At 49.0% G+C, this 21,247-nt stretch overlaps 1 protein-coding gene across 1 annotated transcript; it reads left to right on the forward strand.

Moving 5' to 3' along the window:
* The first annotated feature begins 467 nt into the window (after positions 1-467).
* On the forward strand, positions 468-20,987 carry KCTD13 (potassium channel tetramerization domain containing 13). Its single transcript, XM_005591596.4, has 6 exons — positions 468-893; positions 3,302-3,471; positions 15,366-15,455; positions 15,548-15,600; positions 16,224-16,419; positions 20,233-20,987. The coding sequence occupies exons 1-6, from the start codon at positions 650-652 to the stop codon at positions 20,467-20,469; spliced, it is 990 nt and encodes a 329-aa protein (XP_005591653.1). The 5' UTR covers positions 468-649; the 3' UTR covers positions 20,470-20,987.
* The last annotated feature ends 260 nt before the right edge of the window (positions 20,988-21,247 follow it).

Raw genomic sequence — 21,247 nt, forward strand, 5'->3', positions numbered from 1 at the left:
TTCAAGCGTTCCTCCTGCCTCGGCCTCCCGAGTAGCTAGGCTTACAGACTGGGGTTACAGGTGTGAGCCACCGCGCCCGGCCGCTTTGGCCTCCTTTAAGAGCTTCCCTCCGCGCTTTGTTCCAGTTCTCGTCACGGTCTGTTCAGTGCGCGGGGTTGGGAGGCGGGAAACTGCCCAATGCCCAGACCTCACGGTCTGTTTCTCCTCAAGCTCGTGAAGCTCTCTGACAGCAGAGACCCAATCACGAGGCGGAGACTTAGCCTTCCACATCGGCCAGCGGGTCGGCCGCATCCTCGATCTGGTCTTGGGGACTCGAGACCAGAGGGAAGAGCACGTCGACCCGCCCGGGGGACCTTAGGGCCACACGCCACCTATCCACCGGCTTCCCCAGCAAGCCCACTGCGCATGCTCCATACTCCAGCCCCGTCCCCATTCAGGGGCGGGCCGCGCCTGCGCAGCTACCCGGCACTGGCTTCCGGGTGGTGCGAGCGAGATGGGGCGGAGGGCCGGTCTCGCTGAGTAGAGGCGGTGAGTGGGCGTGTGCGCGGAGCGGTCTGGCCCGAGGGCTAGGGGCTGGCCGAGGGTCTTCGGGAGCAGGTCGCAGGGCGCGGAGAGAGCCTGGGATCGCCGTCTGCCGCTGCTACCCGGTATGTCGGCGGAGGCCTCGGGCCCGGCGGCCCCCGCGGCCCCGTCCCTGGAAGCCCCCAAGCCCTCGGGTCTCGAGCCTGGCCCCGCCGCCTACGGTCTCAAGCCGCTAACCCCGAACAGCAAATACGTGAAGCTGAACGTGGGCGGCTCGCTGCACTACACCACGCTGCGCACCCTCACGGGACAGGACACCATGCTGAAGGCCATGTTCAGCGGCCGCGTGGAGGTGCTGACCGATGCCGGAGGTACTAGCGGCGCCCCCACCGTGCCCCCATCCCCAGATCCCCAACTCCCGTTCCCCTCAGTCTCTCACCAACGGGGCTCCTCATGCCCCTTCTCTCTGCCCGCTGCTGTCCCGTCAACTCATTCTCAGCTCCCTCCAGCCCCGACATCCCATCTTCTCGCCTTTTCTCATTCATAATTTCTCTTCTCCTCCCCCAATCCTTTACCCCCAGCAATAACCAACACTTACGGAACCCCTAACTCTGCCAGGCGCTGTGGTAAGTGATTGAACGTGTCAGTTCATAATCCTCATGACTACCTCTCCCACCCTTCACGTCTCAGCTCAAGACTTGGGAACCAGCCCTGCTGCCTGCAGTACTACTCCTGGCAGCCTTCATCAGTTTCCTCCGACCGCCCAGCCTTTTGTTTCCCTCTCTGCTTCAGAACTGCTAACAACCAGCCAGGAGGGCTGGGAGATCTTGTCTGCCTCTGTGTTCCCCTGACACAGGTCCCTGTACGCTCTAGGAATCCATCTGTATATACACATTGCAGAAGGAGGCTGCTTTGGGTTTGCCAGGGACACCAGAGTGGAGGGTGGACAGGTGTCCTTGGCAGGTGAACCTTACCTTCTTGGAGTGTTGTATTCAAGTTTGGACCCTTCGTGCCCAAGTGAGACCTTGAAGTTTTGGAGTTTGGGAGTGGGAGAGTCTTAAGGGAGGGGTTAACAAGGACTGTGAGAGCAGTAGAATAAAAACTTGGGAGGCGGAGATCTGCCTTCAGGTATCAAAGGTGAAGAATTCGGCCAGGCACGGTGGCTCAAGCCTATAATCCCCGCACTTTGGGAGGCCAAGGCGGGTGGATCACCAGAGGTCAGGAGTTTGACACCAGCCTGACCAATATGGCGAAACTCCGTCTCTACTAAAAATACAAAAATTAGCCGGGCGTGGTGGTGTGCGCCTGTAGCCCAGCTACTTGCGAGGCTGAGACAGGAGAATCGCTTGAACCTGGGAGGCAGAGGTTGCAGTGAGCCGAGTCGGCGCCACTGCACTCCAGCCTGGGTGACAGAGTGAGACTCTGTCTCAGAAAAAAAAAAGGAAGAATTCATTTGTCCAATGAGTATTTGTAAAATATCAGTTAGTGCTGGAGATAGGTAAATGAACCTGACAAAATTATATAACTTCCCTTTTTTTAGGGAGGTGAGAGATCGGAAGACCAATAAGCAAGTAAACAAAATGTATATGCATATGCAATTGCAGATAGTAGTAAGTTCTTTCTTTTTTTTTTTTTTTTGATAGTAAGTTCTATGAAGAATATAAAAGTTAAAATGGCAGTGAACTGGACGGGGGAGGTAGACATTTTAATTAAATAGAATGGTGAGAATTAGCATCGGGGGTTAGCGGTTTATTGATAAGGTAATTCTGCAAGAACTTTCTCGTGGTGAGAGTCTTCTGACTGTAGACCAGATTTGGATGAATTAATTCTCTGGCTGGATATGTATAAACTTATGAGAGAACTCGCTGGAGATGTTTTAAAGAGATTTCTTGGCTGTGGCACAGGCTTGAGACAGATCAGTATTCAGACTTTTTTGTGGCTTTGGAATCCTTTTTCTTTTCTTTTCTTTTTTTTTTTTTTTTGAGATGGAGTTTCGCTCTTGTTGCCCAGGCTGTCTCGGCTCACCACAACCTCCGCCTCTCAGGTTCAAGCGATTCTCCTGCCTCAGCCTCCTGAGTAGTTGGGATTACAGGCATGCGCCACCACGCCTGGCTAATTTTGTGTTTTTATTAAAGACGGGGTTTCTCCATGTTGGTCAGGCTGGTCTCGAACTCCTGACCTCAGGTGATCCGCCCACCTCGGCCTCCTAAAGTGCTAGGATTACAGGCCTAAGTCACCACGCCTGGCCTTCTTTTCTTTTTCTTTTTCTTTTTTCTTTTTATTGTTTTGAGACGGAGTTTCCGTCTTATTGCCCAGGGAGTGCAATGGCGCGATTTCGGCTCACTGCAAACTCCACCTCCCAGGTTCAAGCTGTTCTCCTGCCTCACCCTCCCAAGTAGCTGGCATGCGTCACCAAGCCCAGCTAATTTTGTATTTTTAGTAGAGATGGGGTTTCTCCATGTTGGTCAGGCTGGTCTCAAACTCCTGACTTGAGGTGATCTACCCGCCTCAGCCTCCTAAAGTGTTGGAATTACAGGTGTGAATCACTACACCTGGCTGGAATCCTTTTTTCTTATAATTTAGGCCAGGTTTGGTGGCTCACGCCTATAATCCAAGTGTTTGGGAGGCTGAGATGGGAGGATCACTTGAGCCCAGGAGTTTGAGACCAGCCTGGGCAACATAGTGAGACTCCGTCTCTACAAAAAAATAATTTTTAATTTAGTAGTTCCAGGTCACTCAGCAAAGCCATCTTTCCCCCTGCTTCTCCCCACCCCACTAGGTTGGGTGCTGATTGACCGGAGCGGCCGCCACTTTGGTACAATCCTCAATTACCTGCGGGATGGGTCTGTGCCACTGCCGGAGAGTACCAGAGAACTGGGGGAGCTACTGGGCGAAGCACGCTACTACCTCGTGCAGGGCCTGATTGAGGACTGCCAGCTGGCGCTGCAGGTGAGGGCCTTCCGAGTCCCTGTGCCTATGTTCCTGGGAGAGCTGCCCAAGCAGGTATTAGGGCAGAAAAAAGGAGATACAGGGTATGGCTTGGAGAGCCTGCTTCTGACTGGCCATAACCCCAGAGAATTTGAGGTGCCATCTTCTGCATCCCTGCTGCCTCAGGCAGCATCCCCACCCCAACCTCAACCTCATGCCAGGACGTTTGCAACGGTTAAATAGCTACTCTCTGCTTCCCACTCTTCTTATGCAGCCAGTCCAGCTGTTACACTCGCACCTGAGTAATTATCTTTAAACACAACCCTGATCTGTTCTCTCTCTCGCTCAGAAATCCTAAATAGCTCCCTCATGTCACTAGGGAAAAACATCTAAATTTAAATTGAAATATAATAACCTCTGTGATCTGGTATCCTGGGAGGCAGCATTCTCCCATGGCTTCCGCCCCCCACGGGCTTTCTATTTTTTTTTTTTTTAAACGGTGAAATTCTTTATTCAAATGAAATCTCACAGAAGCAGGTCCACTCCCAGTAAAACAGGGTTGGGGATTCTAGAGACCCCACCTGCTGGGCCCCAGTTTTGTGGACCCCTTAGGGTTCCGAGGAGCAGAGCTTGGAAAGTGAAGCCAGGACATAAGAGTTCCGTGTCACCTCTGTCACAGCTGACTCAGTGACCTTCAGTGAGTCCATTCCTACCTCTGGGATTCTGTCCTCATGTTCCAAAAGATAGGGAAGGGAGAAAAATAAGTACAAAGTAGTGAGTTTTACATAAAGCCTGTTATTCTGTTCTATTTTTATAGTGTTAAAAATGTCCTTTCTTTTATGATACAATAGTAAGAGGAGATTATAAAAGTTTCTTTTTGAATACCCTTTATAGATTAAAAGGTGGCCTCTCTGAACAACTTTTGTCTCAGGGAATGCTTCCTGGTTCTTGAAACCCAAAGGTGTAAATCTCCTTTGGACAATATCCATGTTTTTCAAACTTTTCGATTGCCTCCCATAGGGAAAAAATGCATTTTAGTGCTCATTATATATAACTGAAATAACAGTTCTATAAAAAGATACTTTTAGTGAAATGTACTCTGATAATCTTTCTTTTTAATGCTGTTTGGGACCCATTACTTATTGCATGACCCATTAATAAATTACTACTTGCATTTGAGAAACATTCATTGGACTAGATCTTGGAAGTGCATTCCTGCTCTGTAGCATTTTTGTTTTGTTTTGTTTTGTTTTGTTTTGTTTTGAGACAGAGTCTCTCTGTCGCCCAGGCTGGAGTGCAGTGATGTGATCTTGGCTCACCCCAACCTCTGCCTCCCAGGTTCAAGCAATTCTCTTGCCTCAGTCTCCCAAATATCTGGGATTACAGGCACCCGCCACCTCGCTTTGCTACTTTTTTGTATTTTTAGTAGAGACGGGGTTTCACCATGTTTGCCAGGCTGGGCTCGAACCCCAGACCTGACGTGATCCATTCGCCTTGGCCCCCGGAAAGTGCTGGGATTACAGGCCTGAGCCACTGTGCCCAGTGTGTAGTTTTAAATTTACTAATGTTATCGTGTACCCACTGTGTGTCAGGAGCAGTTCTGCTATCTGCTTGTGTATACGTCTTGTACCCTTGTTTGACATAAAAAGAAACGTGAGAGAGCTTGGATGATGCGTCCAAGGTCAAAGAGCTGGGAAGCAGCAGAGCTCAGATTTGACCCCAGGCTATCTGACTATCTGACCTTCAGCCTCCCAAGGGCAGTACTTTTCTGTACTCCTGCTCTCTCCTTTCCAGGTTCCCTCCGCACCTCACACAGCTCAGCACACTCCTCAGTGTGTGGCAGGCACTTCATCAGTATTGGTCTATGCAAACGTTTTGTCTTTCAATTTTATTTCTTTCCCTTTATTCCCAATCCCCTGCCTACTTTCCTTTTCCCCAGGGGCACCCATCCAGTTTTGATGTTTTGATACATATGCTCGAAAAGCTAAAGCATTGTTCTGCATATGTGTGCATTTTAAATGTCCATAAATGGCCTTGAAGCCGTGAATCAGTTTCTGTTGCATTGTGTTTTTTAAATTCAGCACTTTTTTCAAGATCTATTCATGCTGCTCCAAGTACATCTAGTTCTTTGCTTCTGACAGCTGCAGAGGAATCTATGGTGTTCTTTCACCATATTTTGTTCATACATTCCCATGAGGTTGGAGACCTAGATTGCCTTCCAGTTCCTGCCCCTACAAACTGTGTCACCATGAGCATCCTGGTACATGTTCCCTTCTGGTTCTGTGCCATTCTCCCGTGATTGTAACTGGGAGTAGAATTGCTGGATAACAGGACACCTGCAAACGGCGTTTTAGTAAATATCATCCAGTTGCTCTCCCGAATGGTTATAGTACTTTATCCTCATAATGAGCAGTGCATAAGAGATCCCATTTCTGCATGTCCTCATCAAAACATGGCATCATCCAGCTTTCTAATTTTGCCAATCCGATGAATGTAGCGTGATCTCATTTTCATTTGCATGTCTCTGATTACTAATGAGGTTCAGCATCTTTTCCTATACTCACTAGTGTTTTTTTGTTTCCCTTCCTGTGAATTGCTTATTCATGTTCTTTACCAGATTTTCTGCTTTTTTCTTTTTCATGTTGCTTAGCAAGAGATCCTTGCATATTTTAGTTCAGTTCCTAGGGATAATTAAACCTTATTGCATATGGGCATGTCTTATACATGCCCTGGAGCATGGATTGTACATAACAAATTAACCTCTAAGCCTGTATCATGGGACTATTTACCTACCATTCTCAGCAAAGTTCAGAAAATACTCGAATTATTTGCTGTTTTTTTGTTTTTCTTTTTTTGAGATGGAGTCTCACTCTGTTGCCAAGGGTGGAGTGCCGTGGCACGATCTTGACTCACTGCAACCTCCCTCTCTGGGGTTCAAGTGATTCTCCTGCGTCAGCTTCCCAAGTAGCTGGGACTACATGTGCGCACCACAACACCCAGCTAATTTAATTGCATTTTTGGTAGAGATGGGGTTTCACCATGTTGGCCAGGCTGGTCTTGAACTCCTGACTTCAAGTGATCCTCCTGCCTTGGCCTCCCAAAGTGCTGGGATTCAGGCATGAGCCACTGTGCCCGGCCGTATTTGCTGGGTTTTGAGATTCAGATGAGGAACTCCAGTTGAAAAAGCCTGTTCTAGGTAAAAATTTCTAGTCAATGTAGATATCGCTAATATTTTCTCTTAGAATGTCACCTGCTTGTGGCATCTAGCATTGAATGGAAATCCTTGATTTTTTAAAATTGCAAATAATCATTTATTATTTTAAAGCAGCATTTATTAATTGTAGAAATTTCGGAAACGCAAATAATCTAAAAAATAAAAGCACCAAATATCCTTCCAGGTCTTCTCCTGTGTGAGAGTATATGTGTGTGTGTGTGTGTGTTTGCTTGCTTGCCAAAATACAATCGTGTTGTATGAAATGTTTTATAATCTGCTTTTTTGTTGTTAATAATTGCTATCTTTACATGTCAATAAATTTTTATTTAATATCCAGTCCAGGGCATACTCCGGTTTCTCCAGTTGTTCCAGAAATGTGTTTTCATAGCTGGTTCATCAAACCAGAACCCAGTCTAGATCTTCACGTTGCGCCTGGTTATCTGCACGTTGACAATGGAAAGCACGACTTTACAAATAATCTCATGGAAGAATGTTGAAGAGATGATAAGAGTTATAGGTATTCGATGGCACGAATGTAATTACTGGTTCAGGTAAAGATTATCAATTGGTGTGTCATTGATAGGTAACTGCCTTAATACAGTGGTGAAATAATACCACATGCATTACTTTATTATAATCCAAGGGGTCCCTTTGTCCTCACGATGCTGGCTTGTTAAAGAGACTGCCAGTTGTCCTGCACAATGACCCGCTTTCCAACTTTGCCTGGTTGTTTACTCCTAGTATCATTTCGTTTATTACCCAGCCCTATCCTTAATTTCCTATAAACCAGACCGTAGATTTTAAATGACTGATATTGGGCGGGTGCAGTGGCTCATGCCTGTAATCCCAGCACTTTGGGAGGCTGAGGCGGGCGGATCACAAGGTCAGGAGTTCAAGACCGGCCTGGTCAATGTGGTGAAACCCTGTCTCTATTAAAAATATAAAAATTGGCCGGGCGCGGTGGCTCAAGCCTGTAATCCCAGCACTTTGGGAGGCCGAGACGGGCGGATCACAAGGTCAGGAGATCGAGACCAGACTGGCTAATACGGTGAAACCCCGTCTCTACTAAAAAATACAAAAAACTAGCCGGGTGAGGTGGCGGGCGCCTGTAGTCCCAGCTACTCGGGAGGCTGAGGCAGGAGAATGGCGTAGACCCGGGAGGCGGAGCTTGCAGTGAGCTGAGATGCGGCCATTGCACTCCAGCCCGGGCGACAGAGCGAGACTCCGTCTCAAAAAAAAAAAAAAAAAAATATATATATATAAAAATTAAGCCGGGCATGGTGGCTCACACCTGTAATCCCAGCACTTTGGGAGGCTGAGGCGGGCGGATCACAAGGTCAGGAGTTCAAGACCAGCCTGGCCAACATGGTGAAACCCCGTCTCTACTAAAATACAAAAAAAGTAGCCAGGCATGGTGGTGGGCATCTGTAATCCTAGCCACTCAGGAGGCTGAGGCAGGAGAATTGCTTGAACCCGGGAGGCGGAGGTTGCAGTGAGCCGAGATCACACCACTACACTCCAGCCTGGGCGACAGTGCGAGACTCCATCTCAAAAAAAAAAAAAGAAAAGTTACAAAAATTAGCTGGGAGTGGTGGCGGGTGCCTGTAGTCCCAGTTACTGAAGAGGCTGAGGGAGAAGAATTGCTTGAACCCAGGAGGCGGAGGTTGCGGTGAGTCAGGGTTGCACCACTGCACTCCAGCCTGGGCAACAGAGCAAGACTCCGTCTCAAAATAAATGAATAAATAATAAATAAAATAAAATGACTGATATTAAACATTTTGGTTAGAATACATTTTAGGTAATATTATGTATGTATTTCACATTGGGCCACATCAAGCAACCTGTAATATTGTTAGCATGACTCGTCATTAATGACATTCATAATTGGCCCCTGGATCTAGGGGAAGGTGGTTTGATTTATCTATCATCGTTACATTTCCTTGTTGCCAACTATAAAGTAATGCATATGGTATCATTTGGCCACTGTATTAAGGCAATTACCTATCAATGACATACAAATTGATAATCTTTACCTGAACCAGTAATTACATTTGTGCCATAGAATACCTATAAGTCTTATCTCTTCAACAGTATTACATGAGATTATTTGTAAAGTCATGCTTTCCATTGTCAACTTGAAAAATTCTTGATTTCGATGTGGTCCACCAATTCCTCATCATTTTTTGCCTGATGCTGTATCCTTATGCTCTTGTTTAAAAATGTTTTTCTAATTTTCTATTTCTTGTTAACTTTTATTTTTTGAGGCTGAGTCTTGATCTGTTGCCCAGGCTACAGTGCAATGGTGTCATCTCGGCTCACTGTAACCTCCACTTCCCAGGTTCAAACGATTTTCATGTCTCAGGCCTCCCGAGTAGCTGTGATTACAGGCATGCACCATGACATCCGGCTGATTTTTTTTCTTTTTTTTTTAAACGGAGTCTCACTCTATTGCCCAGGCTGGAGTGCAGTGGCATGATCTCGGCTCACTGCAACCTCTTACTCCCGGGTTCAAGCGATTCTCCTGCCCCTGCCTCCTGAGTAGCTGGGATTACAGGTGTGCACCACCATGCCTGGCTAATTTTTGTGTTTGACCTTGTGATCTACCTGCCTCGGTCTCCCAAAGTGCTGGGATTACAAGCATGAGCCACCACACCGGCTAATTTTTGTATTTTTTGGAGAAAGGGGCTTTTGCCATGTTGGTCAGGCTGGTCTCAAACTCCTGAGCTCAAGTGATGCACCCACTTCGGCCTCCCAAAGTGCTGGGATTACAGGCGTGAGCCACCATGCCTGGCCTGTGGTTTTAAATATGGATTTTTTTCATATATGGGTATTTTAATATAAGTGGAGCTCACTTTTGTAAATATGAATTGTGAAGGAATTTAGCTCATTTTTGTCTTCTGTAGGGTTAGGTAGTTTTCCCAGTGCCAGCATTTAAACAGTCCAGAGGTAGCCAGCACCCAAGACGGCCACCAGGGGTTCTTGCCTCCTGGTTTCCAGGCTCTTGTTTAATCCCCTCCCACACGAAATAGGGCTGACTTTTTCAGTTCTTCACCAAGGAGACTCTTGTGTATGACCAATAGGACATTGCAGAAATGACAGCATGTGACTTTGAAGCTAGGTCATAAAAGACATTCCAGCTTCTGCCTCTCTTTGGGGTCACTCACTCTGAAAAGTGCTATGTGAGGACACTCAGGCACCCCTAAGCAGAGGTCTCCACTTGGTGAGGAACTGAAGCCCCTGCCAACAGCGAGCACAGACTCCCCGCCATACTGGTGACCTGTCTCAGAAGCAGAGCTTCTAGGCCCAGGCAAACCTTCCAATGACTGCAGCCCTAGCCAAAATCGAGACTGCAGCTTCGTGACAGACTCTGGGCCAGGGCCACCCAGCTAAGCCCATCCCAAATTCCTGACCCACAGAAACTATGTGAGATAATGTTTATTTTTATTTATTTATCTTTAAATAGAGACAGAGTCTTGCTATGTCGGCAAGGATGGTCTCGAACTCCTGACCTCCAACAGTCCTCCAGCCTTGGCCTCCCCAAATGGTGAGATTACAGGCATGAGCCACCACACCTGAACTATTGTTTTAAGCTGCTAAGTTTGTAGTAATTTGTTACCCAGCAACAGAGAACAGACTTCGGTTTCTGGAATGGGGGTCTGCCATAACAGAAACCTCAAATGTAGAAGTAACTTTACAACTGAGAAGTGGGAAGAAGCTGGAAGGACTTTGAGGAGATTGTTAGTAAAAGCTTAAGGAGTGTTAAAAAGTGTTGCCTTGGCCGGGCGCGGTGGCTCAAGCCTGTAATCCCAGCACTTTGGGAGGCCGAGACGGGCGGATCACGAGGTCAGGAGATCGAGACCATCCTGGCTAACACGGTGAAACCCCGTCTCTACTAAAAAAAATACAAAAAACTAGCCGGGCGAGGTGGCGGGCGCCTGTAGTCCCAGCTACTCGGGAGGCTGAGGCAGGAGAATGGCGTGAACCCGGGAGGCGGAGCTTGCAGTGAGCTGAGATCTGGCCACTGCACTCCAGCCTGGGCCACAGAGCGAGACTCTGTCTCAAAAAAAAAAAAAAGAAAGAAAAAAAAAAAAGTGTTGGCTGGGCACAGTGGCCCACGCTTGTAATACCGTAACTTTTGGAGGCCGAGGTGGGAGGATCACTTGAATTCAGGAGTTCGAGACCAGCCTGGGCAATATAGTGAGACCTTATCTCTAAAAAAATTAAAAGAAAAAAGGTAAGAAAGTCTGTTGATAAGAGTCCAGTGACCTTTAAGAAAGCTGCAATAAGGGCTTAAAAAAAAGTTAGGAAAATGGATGGAAAGGACATCCTTGTGTAGCGGCAGAAAGTTTAGCAATGCTGTCTCCTGCATTAGTGTGCAGGGTAGGAAACATACCTAATGAACAGAGGGTCTAGCTAAGGAGCTTTCCAGACAGAATGTTGAAGGTGCCACCTGGCTTCTTGCTGCTTATAGTAAAATTGAAGAGGAGAGAGTACGTTAAAGAAAAAACCACTCGAATGAAAAGGAGCCTGAAATTGTTGGGTTTGAAAATCCCCAGCCTTTCCAGATAACAAGTGATGTTAAAATCAAATGGCTTCCATGCAAAGATTAAATACAAGGCATAAAATATAGGAAAATGTGGTCTAAAGGTGAAGCTGAGGATGTGATGAAAAAGTCCTTTGTTAAGACCTCAGAAATACCAATAACATGCTTCAGAGGGATCTTCCAGTCGAATCAAATAATAATCGTGCTTCTGAGAAGGTTAAAGGTGTTGTCTCTCAGCATCTTAGCACAACCCCAAAATAAAGAAGGGCTTATCCTGCAGCGATTTTTTTTTTTTTTTTTGAGATAGCTCCCTGCAACCTCCACTTCCTGGGTTCAAGCGATTCTCCTGTCTCAGCCTCCCGAGTAGCTGGGATTACAGGTGCCCACCACCACGCCCCGCTAATTTTTGTATTTTTAGTAGAGATGGGGTTTCACCATGTTGGTCAGACCACTCGAACTCCTGACCTCAAGTGATCCACCCGCCTCGGCCTCCCAAAGTGCTGGGATTACAGGCGTGAGCCACTGTGCCTGGCCACTTGCAGATATTTCTAGGTGTGGCTTTTTTCTAATGTAGTGAACCCTAAGACGTGCAAGATACCCAGTAAGTTATGCAGAGAATTATATTGGCAGAGACACTGCCAGCTTGGACCGAAAGGGACAGAGCCAGTACAAAAGGACAAGAGGCCTTTGCACACCCAAACTTCTACAGGCAGGAAGCAGGCAGATGAAACTGTGAAGCTGCAAACATCTTTTATGGAAGAGGTGGGATGACTCAGGGAGAGCCATGGAGAATCATTCCTGACAGGAGTAGGCATCAAAGAGTTCCTAGCATTTCTCCAACTGGATTACAGAATTTCTACAGACTAGTGACTTATATGTGCCTGCTGTCCCCTGCCCTTTTTTTTTTTTTTTTTTTGAGACAGAGTCTTGCTATGTTGTCCAGGCTGGTCTCGAACTCCTGGGCTCAAGTAATTCTCCCACCTTGGCCTCCCAAGTAGCTGGGATGACGGGCACATGCTACCACACCCAGCTTCCCCTGCTTTTGAGCAAGAGTGTCGTTACTGGTTATCCTGTGCCTGCCTCTACCACCGCACACTGGGAGTGTGGAGGAAATGACCTGTCTCTTTAGTTCACAGGTCTGCAAATAGGAAATGTACTTAAGGGCTGGATGCGGTGGCTCACGCCTGTAGTCCCAGCCCTTTGGGAGGCCAAGGCAGTTGGATCACTTGAGGTCAGGAGTTCAAGACCACTCTGGCCAACATGGTGAAATCCCGTCTTTACTGAAAATACAAAAATTAGCTGGGGCGGTGGTACATGTGTGTAGTCCCAGCCACTTGGGAGGCTGAGGCAGGAGAATCACTTGAACCTGGGAGGCAGAGTTTTCAGTGAGGTGAGATGGTGCCACTGCACTCCAGCCTGGGAGACAGAGCAAGACTCCATTTTGAAAAAAAAAAAGAAATGCACTTAAGGAGCCATAGTTAAGGAACTGCATGCTAGAGCCACATCCCCACCTGGGCCTGATGGAGATGACGAGATTCTATACTTTGAGCTGATGCTGTAATGGGATAATGGGGCATCCTGGGAGGTGGTGAGTATATTTGGCATGTGGGAGGGAGGAAATCACTGAGGGCCAGTGATGGCCTGTGGAGCCAGCCGCTAAGGCAGCCTGATGATTCTCGTCCCCTGGTGCTCGTTCCCGTGTGTTATCTCCTTCCACACTGGATAGGACCAACAGACCTAGGCTGTAAAAGACAATGGAGGGGCCGGGCACCATGGCTCACGTCTGTAATCCCAGCACTTTGGGAGGCCGAGGCGAGTGGATCACCTGAGGTCGGGAGTTTGAGACCAACCTGACCGACATGGTGAAACCCTATCTCTATTAAAAACACAAAAATTATCTGGGCGTGATGGCACACATCTGTAATCCTAGCTACTTGGGTGGTTGAGGCAGGAGAATCGCTTGAACCTGGGAGGTGGAGGTTGCAGTGAGCCGAGATCATGCTACTGTACTCCAGCCTGGGTGACACAGTGAGATTCTATCTCAAAAATAAAAAAGATAACGAGGCTTCTACCTTCTCCTCTCTGGAATTATTTGCTCTGGGAAGCCAGCTGCCATGCTGTGAGGACACTCAAGCAACCCTGTGGAGAGATCCACATGGCAGGGATTTGCTGTTTCCTGCCAGCAGCTAGTGCAAACTTGCCAGCCACATGAACAAGCTTTCTCAGAATGCATCCTCTAGGGGCCATCATGCCTTCAGATGCCCACAGCCCCACTGACATCTTGGCCACAGCCTCACAAGAGACCCTGTGCCAGAGCCACCCAACTGAGCCATTGCTGAGTTCCTGACCCTCAGAAACGGAAGTAATAAATATGATTAATTTAACCTCCTAAATTGGGGGCAGTTCATTACACAGTGATAGATAACGAATTCATACTCCATAATTCCCCTCGTACATTTGTGGTGTCTTTAAAAATACCAGTTCTCATATACACAGTGGTATGTTTCTGATCTCTCTGTTGTGTTTCTCGGGTGTTTTTGTTTTTGTGCCCGAACTAACACCATTTTCACTGTTGTGGCTTTGAAGCCTATCTTCATGTCTGGCAGGGTCTGCCTTTCCTCTTTGCTCTTCTTTTTAAAAACTGACCTAAGTATGGGAGGATGGCTGGAGCCCAGGAGGTCAAAGCTGCTGTGAGCTGTGATCACGCCACTGCACTCAGCCTGGGTGACAGCAAGACCCTGTCTCCAAAAGAAAAAAGAAAAAAAAAAAGACCTAAGTAATTGTAGACCTTTATTCTTCTATATTAATTTTAGAGAGTCTTATGAGTTTCTACAAAAAACAAATCTGGAATTTGTATTAGAATTGCACATTGGGTTTTCAAGGTTGGGAGAAGTGAGAGGGATTTTGGCATGAAGGTTCTAGAAGACAGAAGAGAAAGAAGCTCATGCATTTGCTTCTGATTTCTTTCTCCAACGTCATCCCAGCCAATGAAGTTCATTCACTCAACAAATACGTTCATTTGTTCAACAAATACTCACAGAGCATCAGTTATATACTAGGTAGTTATTCCTAGGTGGGAAGAGACAGATCATAAACAAATACAAAAAATTAGAAAAAGGCACTAAGTGCCATACAGAAAATGAACTGATAGGCGAGGCGTAGTGGCTCATGCCTGTATTCCCAGCACTTTGGGAGACAGAGGCGGGGGGACCACCTGAGGTCAGGAGTTGGAGACCAGCCTAACCAACATGGAAAAACCCCATCTCTACTAAAAATACAAAATCAACTGGGCGTGGTGGCACATGCTTGTAATCCCAGCTACTCGGGAGGCTGAGGCAGGAGAATTGCTTGAACCCGGGAGGCGGAGGTTGCAGTGAGCCGAGATCGCGCGCCATTGCACTCCAGCCTGGACAACAAGAATGAAACTCTGTCTCAAAAAAGAAAAGAAGGCCGGGCGCGGTGGCTCAAGCCTGTAATCCCAGCACTTTGGGAGGCCGAGACGGGCGGATCACGAGGTCAGGAGTTCGAGACCATCCTGGCTAACACGGTGAAACCCCGTCTCTACTAAAAAATACAAAAAACTAGCCGGGCGAGGTGGCGGACGCCTGTAGTCCCGGCTACTCGGGAGGCTGAGGCAGGAGAATGGCGTAAAAACCCGGGAGGCGGAGCTTGCAGTGAGCTGAGATCCGGCCACTGCACTCCACCCTGGGCGACACAGCGAGACTCCGTCTCAAAAAAAAAAAAAAAAGAAAAGAAAAGAAAATGAACTGATAACACAATAGGCAGGATATAGAGGAGGCTGTTTAGCCAGTGGGCCTGGGGAGGGCTGGCCCTGAGGAGGCACTGTGTGAGCTGCAATCTGAATGGCATGACAGAGCTGCCACGCTGACAGCTGAGCAAAGAAGCATCCCGGGCAGGGGCACAGCCAATGGCCGGGGTGGGCATGAGCTGGATGTGTAAAGCAGCAAGATGTCCATGGGACCAAGGCCCAGCAAGCCAAGGGAGCGTGGCAGAGAGGTCGGCGGAGCTTGGAGCCTGCAGAGCCCTGCAGACCACTGAGGAGTCTGGAGTTGTTCCCAACCAGCTTTTGAAGGCTTTTAAGTGAGGGAGTATGTGGCCTTTGGTTGTGCTGTTAACCACCTTCCGCTTCTTCCCCAGCAAAAAAGGGAGACGCTGTCCCCGCTGTGCCTCATCCCCACGGTGACATCTCCCCGGGAGGAGCAGCAGCTCCTGGCCAGCACCTCCAAGGTGAGGCCCCCAAGCCCTGCAGGGTGGAGGCTCACTGCGGGGGCCTCTCCCTGCAGCCTCACTCCTCTCCTCCATCCTCTCTCCCCTGCTAGCCCGTGGTGAAGCTCCTGCACAACCGCAGTAACAACAAGTACTCCTACACCAGGTGACCACCAGGGTGCGGGGCACTGGGCGGGACCCTGGGATGCAGCACAGCCCTGCTCCTGCCCAAGGCGAGGGCCACGGCCACACAGAGGGCCTACAAGAACATCTGCCTGCCTGCTCGCAGATTTAGCTTTGCCTCTTACCCCTGGCACTGTGGGCAGGTCCTTTCCGCTTCTCAGCTTCAGCTTAGTCATCAGTAAATGGGTTTGGGTGAGGATGAAGTGATAATGGTGAGCCTGTCCCAAGTGCTTTCTCTCTAGGAACTGGCAGAGTCCTCCCCCTTGAGGTCAGTACTGTTGTGAGCTCCATTTTACAGATGAGGAGGTTGAGGCACCAAGAGGTGAAGTAACTTGCCCAGTTAAAAAGTGGGGTGCCAGGACCCCCAGGGAGGCAGCCTGGCTCCAGGTCCCGCACGGGAGCTGCTCTGCTATGCTGGGATTTGCTCAGTGCATGTGGCTTCCCTTCTGAGGCCTGTTTAGCCTGGCCCCAGGGGCAGAGGAGGCTTCCTGTTGAGCACCAAACCCTGGGCAGGAGCAGAGGACTAGGAATGCATCCAGGCCCCTGTCCTGGGGTTATAGAGGAAGGGGTGCCAACGCTGAGGCCTCCTGGTCCCCTGGTCCCCAGCACTTCAGATGACAACCTACTTAAGAACATCGAGCTGTTCGACAAGCTTGCCCTGCGCTTCCACGGGCGGCTGCTCTTCCTCAAGGATGTCCTGGGGGACGAGATCTGCTGCTGGTCTTTCTACGGGCAGGGCCGCAAAATCGCCGAGGTGTGCTGTACCTCCATTGTCTATGCTACGGAGAAGAAGCAGACCAAGGTCAGAGGGGTTCCAGAGCCTACGTGGGGGGCTGGGGGTGGCCAGGACTAGGACCCTGGACAAAAGCAGGTTGGCAGGGGAAAGAGCCCACCCCCGGGAGGCAGGAGCCAGATCCTGGGGTCTGGGGTGCGCAGCAGTGGGCAGGCCACCCTATCCCTGTGGGTCTCTGTTTCTCTGTGAAATGGGGGTCATGGGTTAGAGCAGGGTGCTTAGCCTAGGCCTGTTGAATGTGTTTCAAGGCTGTTTGAAACTCCTGAAATGGGGACGTATGCGTGTTTCTGCATAGGAGGTCCATAGTTGTCATTAGAAACTCAGAAGGGGCCAGGGAGAGTGGCTTATGCCTGTAATCCCAGGACTCTGGGAGGCCAAGGCAGGAGGATCACTTGAGCCCAGAAGTTTGAGACCAGCCTGGGCAACATAGTGGGATCTGATCTCTGTAAGAACTCAAAAAATTTAGCCAGGTATGGTGGTGTGGTGGCATGATGACATGCACCTGTAATCCCAGCTACTCAGGAGGCTGAGGCAGGAGGATTGCTTGAGCCCCGGAATTTTTTTATTTATTATTATGATGATGATGGTTTTTTGAGACTGAGTCTCACTCTATCACCAGGCTGGAGTGCAGTGGCACGATCTCCGCTCACTGCAACCTCCACCTCCCAGGTTCAAGCGGTTCTCCTGCCTCAGCCTCCCCAGTAGCTAGGACTACAGGCACGTGCCACCACGCCCAGCTAATTTTTGTATTTTTAGTAGAGACAGGGTTTCACCATGTTGGCCAGGATGGTCTCAGTCTCTTGACCTCGTGATCCATCCACCTCAGCCTCCCAAAGTGCTGGGATGACAAGCGCGAGCCACTGCCTTTTTCTCTTTTTTGAGACAAGAGTCTCGCTCTGTTGCCCAGGCTGCAGTGCAATGGCGTGATCTCAGCTCACTTAACCTCTGCCTCCCGGATTCAAGTGATTCTCCTACCTCAGCCTCCCAAGTAGCTGGGACTACAGGCGCCCGCCTCCATGCCCGGCTAATTTTTGTATTTTTAGTAGAGACTAAATGTAGTGGAGAACTCTCTTTAGTAGAGACTTCACCGTGTTGGTCAGGCTGGTACTGAACCCCTGACCTCAAGTGATCCACCCTCCTCGTCCTCCCAAAGTGCTGGGATTACAGGCATGAGCCACTGGGCCTGGCCTAGCCCAGGAATTTGAGGCAGCAGGGAGCTATGATCATGCCACTGCACTCCATCCTAGGAGACTGAGTGAGGCCCCGACTCTAATTAAAAAAAAAAAAAAAAAGGAAACTCAGAAAGGCCCATTGCCAAAAATAGATTCTTAAAACCTCAGGACCAGATGTCTCTTAGAACATCCTCTGAGTTTGTAGATCCTGAGTCATTAATGTAGCAATCATCAGCAGATATTCCCCAAGCCCCTGCTCTGTGCTAAGTACTGTACCAGGCTGGAAATCAAGGGGAATGAAGTGCTGAGCAAAGTACAAGCCCTGCCTCATGCCCTTCCTCATCTGGTCCCTTCTGAGCTTACCATGAGCCACATACCTCAGGTACACCGCAGTCATCGCACGTCTCTAAGCAGTCAGTGCTATTTCACACCTCTTACCTCTGCACACACTGTTGCCTCTTGGAATTCTTTCCTTCTATCTGCCTAATGAACTTGTACTTAATCTTAAGACTTAAGCTAAGCATCACTTTCTTTGGGTCACCTTCACTCATGAACTTTCAATCCAACAACCCCAAAGTTGGTCACACTCCCTTCATAGCTAAAGACAGTGTTTTATCATGTGTGGAGGAGGGGAGGGGGTTTGCATCAGCAGCAGCCTGTTAGTTTCTTGAAGGCAGGGCCATGTCTTTTTCTTTCCTATCTCCCATTAGCCAGGCACTTTTCACACATTGGAAGCTAGGAAACATTTATTGAATGAATGAATGAATCAGTGACCTAGCTTCCAAGAAACATCCTCTGTAATTGGGAAGATAGGAAGATAAACCAATAATTAAGAGTGCATGGCTCACACCTGTAATCCCAACATTTTGGGAGGCTGAGGCAGGGGACCACATAAGGCCAGGAGTTTGAGCAACACAGCAAGACCCCATCTCTACAAAAAATAAAAAAAAAAATTAACCAGGCATAGTAGCACACCCAGGTACTCAGGAAGCTGAGGTGGGGGGATCACTTGAGCCCAGGAGGTCGAGGCTGCAGGGATCCATGATCACACCACTGCACTCCAGCCTAGGCAACAGAGTGAGATCTTGTCTCAGAAACAAATGAACGATTAAAAAAAGAAAAGCCGGGCGTGGTGGCTCACGCCTGTAATCCCAGCACTTTGGGAGGCTGAGGCAGGCAGATCACAAGGTCAGGAGTTTGAGACCAGCCTGTACAACATGGTGAAACCCTTTTTCTACTAAAAATCCAAAAATTAGCTGAGCATAGTGGCACATGCCTGTAATCCCAGCTACTCGGGAGGCTGAAGCAGGAGCATCGCTTGAACTTGGGAAGTGGAGGTTGCAGTGAGCCGAGATGGCGCCATTGCACTCCAGCCTGGGTGACAGAGCAAGACTCTGTCTCAAGAAAAAATAAAAATAAAATTTAAAAAACCAGTTTGCTAAGAGCTGTGTTAGATGCTTCCAAGGCCACACAAGGGAACACCCCAGTCACCTGTTCGACTTCATCCCTTTCCACTCCCTCTCATCTCTGCCTCAATTGCATTGGCCTCCCTTTTGATCTTCCAGTAAGACACTGGGTGCACTCCTGACCCACAGCTCTCACGCTGGCCCTGGCCCTCCCCAGGCTGCTCTTTCTGGTCTGTGTGCCTGGTCCCCTCCCCAACTCCTTTGGTCAGATACCACCTTCTCAGCAAGGCCTTCCCTGGAGTCCCTCTTAAAGTTGTAATACTCCTGTCTCTGGCCATCATATTCCCTTTTCCTAATGTATCTCTCTCTGTCTCTCTCTTTTTGTTTTTTTTTTTTAATCGATGAGATCTTGCTATATTGCCCAGGCTGGCTTTGAACTTGAACGCCTGGGCTCTAAGGATGCTCCTGCCTTAGCCTCCCGAAGTGCTGGGCTTACAGTCAGGAGATACCACACCCAGCCTATTTCTTTTCCTAAACATCATCATTTGACTTCATTTATATTTTATTTTATTTATTTATTTTTTTGAGATGGGGTCTCACTGTCACCCAGGTTGGAGTGCCATGGTGCAATCTCGGCTCACTGCAACCTCTGCCTCCCATGCTCAAGTGATCTTCCCACCTCAGCAGTGGGAACATAGGTGTGGGCCACCACACCGAGCTAATTTTTTTGTAGAGATGGGGTTATGCCATGTTGCCCAGACTGGACTCATACTCCTGGCCTCAAGCTGTCCTCCCATCTTGGCCTCCCAAAGTGCTGGGATTACAGGTGTGAGCCACCAGGCCAGGCTAGTTCATATTTTCTTAAGTGTATGACTGAGTCCTCCCACTAGAATGTAACTTCCTGAGGACAGGACCCTTGTTTTGTTCATTGCTATTTCTGTAGTGCCTAGAACAATACCTGGTGCAGTGCACTCACTCAGTATTTGTCAAATGAAAAAATATACCAAGAGACTAGACAGGGAAGGAGATGAAGGAGAGAAAACAAATGATTCTGCCTGCCTGACTTCAGAGCTGAGCCTTGAAGTATGACTTTGCTGAGTAAAGGAGTGTCAGAGAGGCCAGGCCAGGCCCAAGGACCTGACTGCAGGGCTAGGAGGTGTGTCGATGCAGGAGCCCTGGGCAGGGGGGTGGCCCTGTGTGACTGCACCAGAAGGAAGGAGCTGGGGCTGGCTGGCCTTTTGCAGGTGGAATTTCCAGAAGCCCGGATCTTTGAGGAGACCCTGAACATCCTGATCTACGAGACTCCCCGGGGCCCAGACCCAGCCCTCCTGGAGGCCACAGGGGGAGCAGCTGGAGCTGGTGGGGCTGGCCGCGGGGAGGATGAAGAGAACCGAGAGCACCGTGTCCGGAGGATCCATGTCCGGCGGCACATCACTCACGATGAGCGTCCTCATGGCCAACAAATTGTCTTCAAGGACTGACCTCTGACCCTCCCCCTGCCTTCCTCTTGCCTTGGGGCCCAGTCCCTCTCTCTTTCCCTCCCCTTCCCAGACCTTTGCCCCGGCTCTGCTGGCCAAGTCGTGGGTCCTCCTCTGTCCCTTCATTGCATGGCACAGCTCACTTTGGCCCTTCTCCATCCATCCCGACCCCATTGCTAACAACATGGTACATTCCGGCCCCGCCACTCAGAGTCTTCTGAAGCCAACACTTGTCCCTATCCTGGCCCTGCGTCCTTCCCTCTCCAGCTGGTTAAGAGGGATTTAGAATTCCCTTTCTCTTTTTTCAGTGCATCGTCCATGCCAAAGTGTGCGGCCCTTCCTAACATCACCGCAGTCTGAGCCGCCTCCCACATCGTGCAGGGTAGTCCGCACCCTCCTCCCCACCATCCTCCCTACCTCCTTAACTTTGTACTAGACTGGCCTGGGCCTGCCCAGCTCAGCGTTCTCAGTCTGTTTCATATTATTTATTATTTTAATTTTCTATTAAATTATTGAAATGAGTTGAGGAACTGGTGCTGGCTCCTGGGGAGAGGGATGAGGAGATGCCTGTGTTAGGAGGTATCTAGCCGGGCATGGTGGCTCCCACCTGTAATCCCAACGACTGTGGAGGTTGAGGCAGAAGGATCACTTGAGCCCAGGAGTTCAAGATCAGCCCGGGCAACAAAGCAAGACCGTGACTCTACAAAAAAAAAAAAAAAAAAAAAGAGGAGGTATCTGATTGTACCAGGAGAAGACATAAGGCCCTGCCCCAGCCTCTCCC

The sequence above is a fragment of the Macaca fascicularis genome, chromosome 20 (assembly GCF_037993035.2).
Source record: "Macaca fascicularis isolate 582-1 chromosome 20, T2T-MFA8v1.1".
Classification (NCBI taxonomy): Eukaryota; Metazoa; Chordata; class Mammalia; order Primates; family Cercopithecidae; genus Macaca; species Macaca fascicularis.

Excerpts from the sequence above, each read along its gene's own strand:
- KCTD13 (XM_005591596.4), top strand. The coding sequence starts at position 650 with ATGTCGGCGGAGGCCTCGGGCCCGGCGGCCCCCGCGGCCCCGTCCCTG. Across the intron at positions 894-3,301 it reads GGTGCTGACCGATGCCGGAG|GTTGGGTGCTGATTGACCGG; the intron begins GTACTAGCGGCG and ends CCACCCCACTAG. Across the intron at positions 3,472-15,365 it reads ACTGCCAGCTGGCGCTGCAG|CAAAAAAGGGAGACGCTGTC; the intron begins GTGAGGGCCTTC and ends CTTCTTCCCCAG.